The 1,757-nt window shown below is 44.7% G+C and overlaps 1 protein-coding gene across 1 annotated transcript in view; it reads left to right on the top strand.

The window, feature by feature from the left end:
• LOC108802707 (importin subunit alpha-5) overlaps nucleotides 1-1,397 on the top strand; it is a 39,749-nt gene extending 38,352 nt beyond the window's left edge. The window contains exon 13 of the mRNA XM_018574566.1: nucleotides 1,358-1,397. Coding sequence (XP_018430068.1) covers nucleotides 1,358-1,397 — 40 coding nt within the window. The remainder of the gene's footprint in view (nucleotides 1-1,357) is intronic.
• The last annotated feature ends 360 nt before the right edge of the window (nucleotides 1,398-1,757 follow it).

Genomic DNA, 1,757 nt, shown 5'->3' with positions numbered 1-1,757 from the left:
GGGGGGGTCTATAATATCTGTGAACGTTGGTTTTGTGCAAACAATGGCAAAAAGGAACAATCTTAAAATATTTTCTTTTCGGGTTTGAATGTATTGTGATGCAGTACTGCATTGTGGCCACTAGATGGAGCGGAGTAGCCTAGGGAAAAGGTATTCATTTTCTGTGCTCTTCGTTGCCATCTCATGGTCATAATGCGGCATTACATCACAATGCATTTGACCTGAAGAGGAAATATATTAGGAATGTTTGTTTTTGCCATAGTCACACAAAACGAACGTTCACAGACATTTGCAGGGCGACTAACCTTGCACATTGTTTATAAATAGATCCCGGAGTTTCAAGATATATCTGTGGTTATCAAACAATAGGAATTTTACAACTTTGCATGAAAGGGGACTTTCTATAAATTTGCAGATTTATCTTAAACGGCCTTGACTGACAATCTGCTCATGTATAGGCGCCACTGTGTCTACGGCTTCAAATTGCTTATGGTGTCCTACTTGCATTTAAGAATGCCGCTACAGTTCTGCAGTCTTATAGCAAAATGTCCAGTTGGTAGGTGCTTGGGTGGACTTCTTTGGCCACCTCTGTGGCTTCTTTTATCATGAGGCAATACCCCTCCCTGTGCAATCCATCTGGTTTGTTGGTTTCAGTGGAAGACACCATGATATGGTTAGGTGCTTTAATTCCCATGTGCCCAAATAACTCCTCCCCCCAAGCTACTGTTTAACAGGGGTGTCAGACTCAATTTAATCGTGGGCCGCATCAACATTATGGTTGCCCTCAAAGGTATCTGTAAGGCTATATAAATGTATCTAATCTTTATCATAATTGCCTCTGCATTCGATCATCACTGGTTTTAGTAATAACCTAATACCTAGATCTGAAAGTAGAAGTGTGGGAAATGGCCTGGTGGGCCGGATTCGGCCCCTGGGCCTTGAGTTTGACGCACGTGCTCTACGCTGTGCTAAGGTGAGGTCATTCCTTCCCCACCTCCCATGGCAGGAGCCCTTGGTCTTGTGAGCTCCTCGCTTTCCATTTCTACCATGGAGAAGGGTTGTGACATGGTGTCCTTCCTCACCGGCCCCATGGCAACTAGTCTTCTAAAATGAGGCTTGGATTCATCCAGTAGGATTTAGTAGGGATGTCGGCGATGGGCGACTCCCAACATTGAGGAAGTGGACTGCCAGAGTTCAACCAAGATGGTACCAGCTTCGGGTGGCCAGAGGAGTAGCATAGCCAGGTAGGTGGTGAGCCAACTCATTGTAGCAAACTTTAACAGTCCTGACTTGTAATGGGGAACTTTGAGCTTTATGAGTAGTAGAGTGTTGAGTTTAGTTCCACTTTAATGACCTCTGGTCTGAATCGTGTAGTGTTTTTGTCAGATACGGACTGAAAGTGCCCGCGTGACCTCAACGAAGGCTTATTGACCAGCCAAGAAAACACTTTTGTGCCTATGGGCTTTCTTCAGACCCAACAGTTATCTTTTGTAGATATCACAATGTCCCCACTGAAACCAACAGAATGGGCTCGGCAAACTGCAGCTCAGCGATGGCCGCACAGAAAATAATGTCAACGCTTTGAAGTGTATGTAAAACCAAAATCTCTTTTTTTTTTCGGTATGTTTGGCGTCATGTCTCCCTGCATGCAGTTTTCTAAAGTAACTCGAAATTCCTAACCTGGAGATTCCCGTTGCCTCACAAATTGAAGCAACGTTGTGTTTCCTACCACAGGAGCCCTTCCAGTTGGGCTGCCA

Source organism: Nanorana parkeri, unplaced genomic scaffold (assembly GCF_000935625.1).
Source record: "Nanorana parkeri isolate BGI_ZX_2015 unplaced genomic scaffold, ASM93562v1 scaffold3048, whole genome shotgun sequence".
Lineage (NCBI taxonomy): Eukaryota > Metazoa > Chordata > Amphibia > Anura > Dicroglossidae > Nanorana > Nanorana parkeri.
The sequence above is the reverse complement of the archived record's forward strand: the minus strand, read 5'-3'. Positions and strand labels throughout refer to the sequence as shown.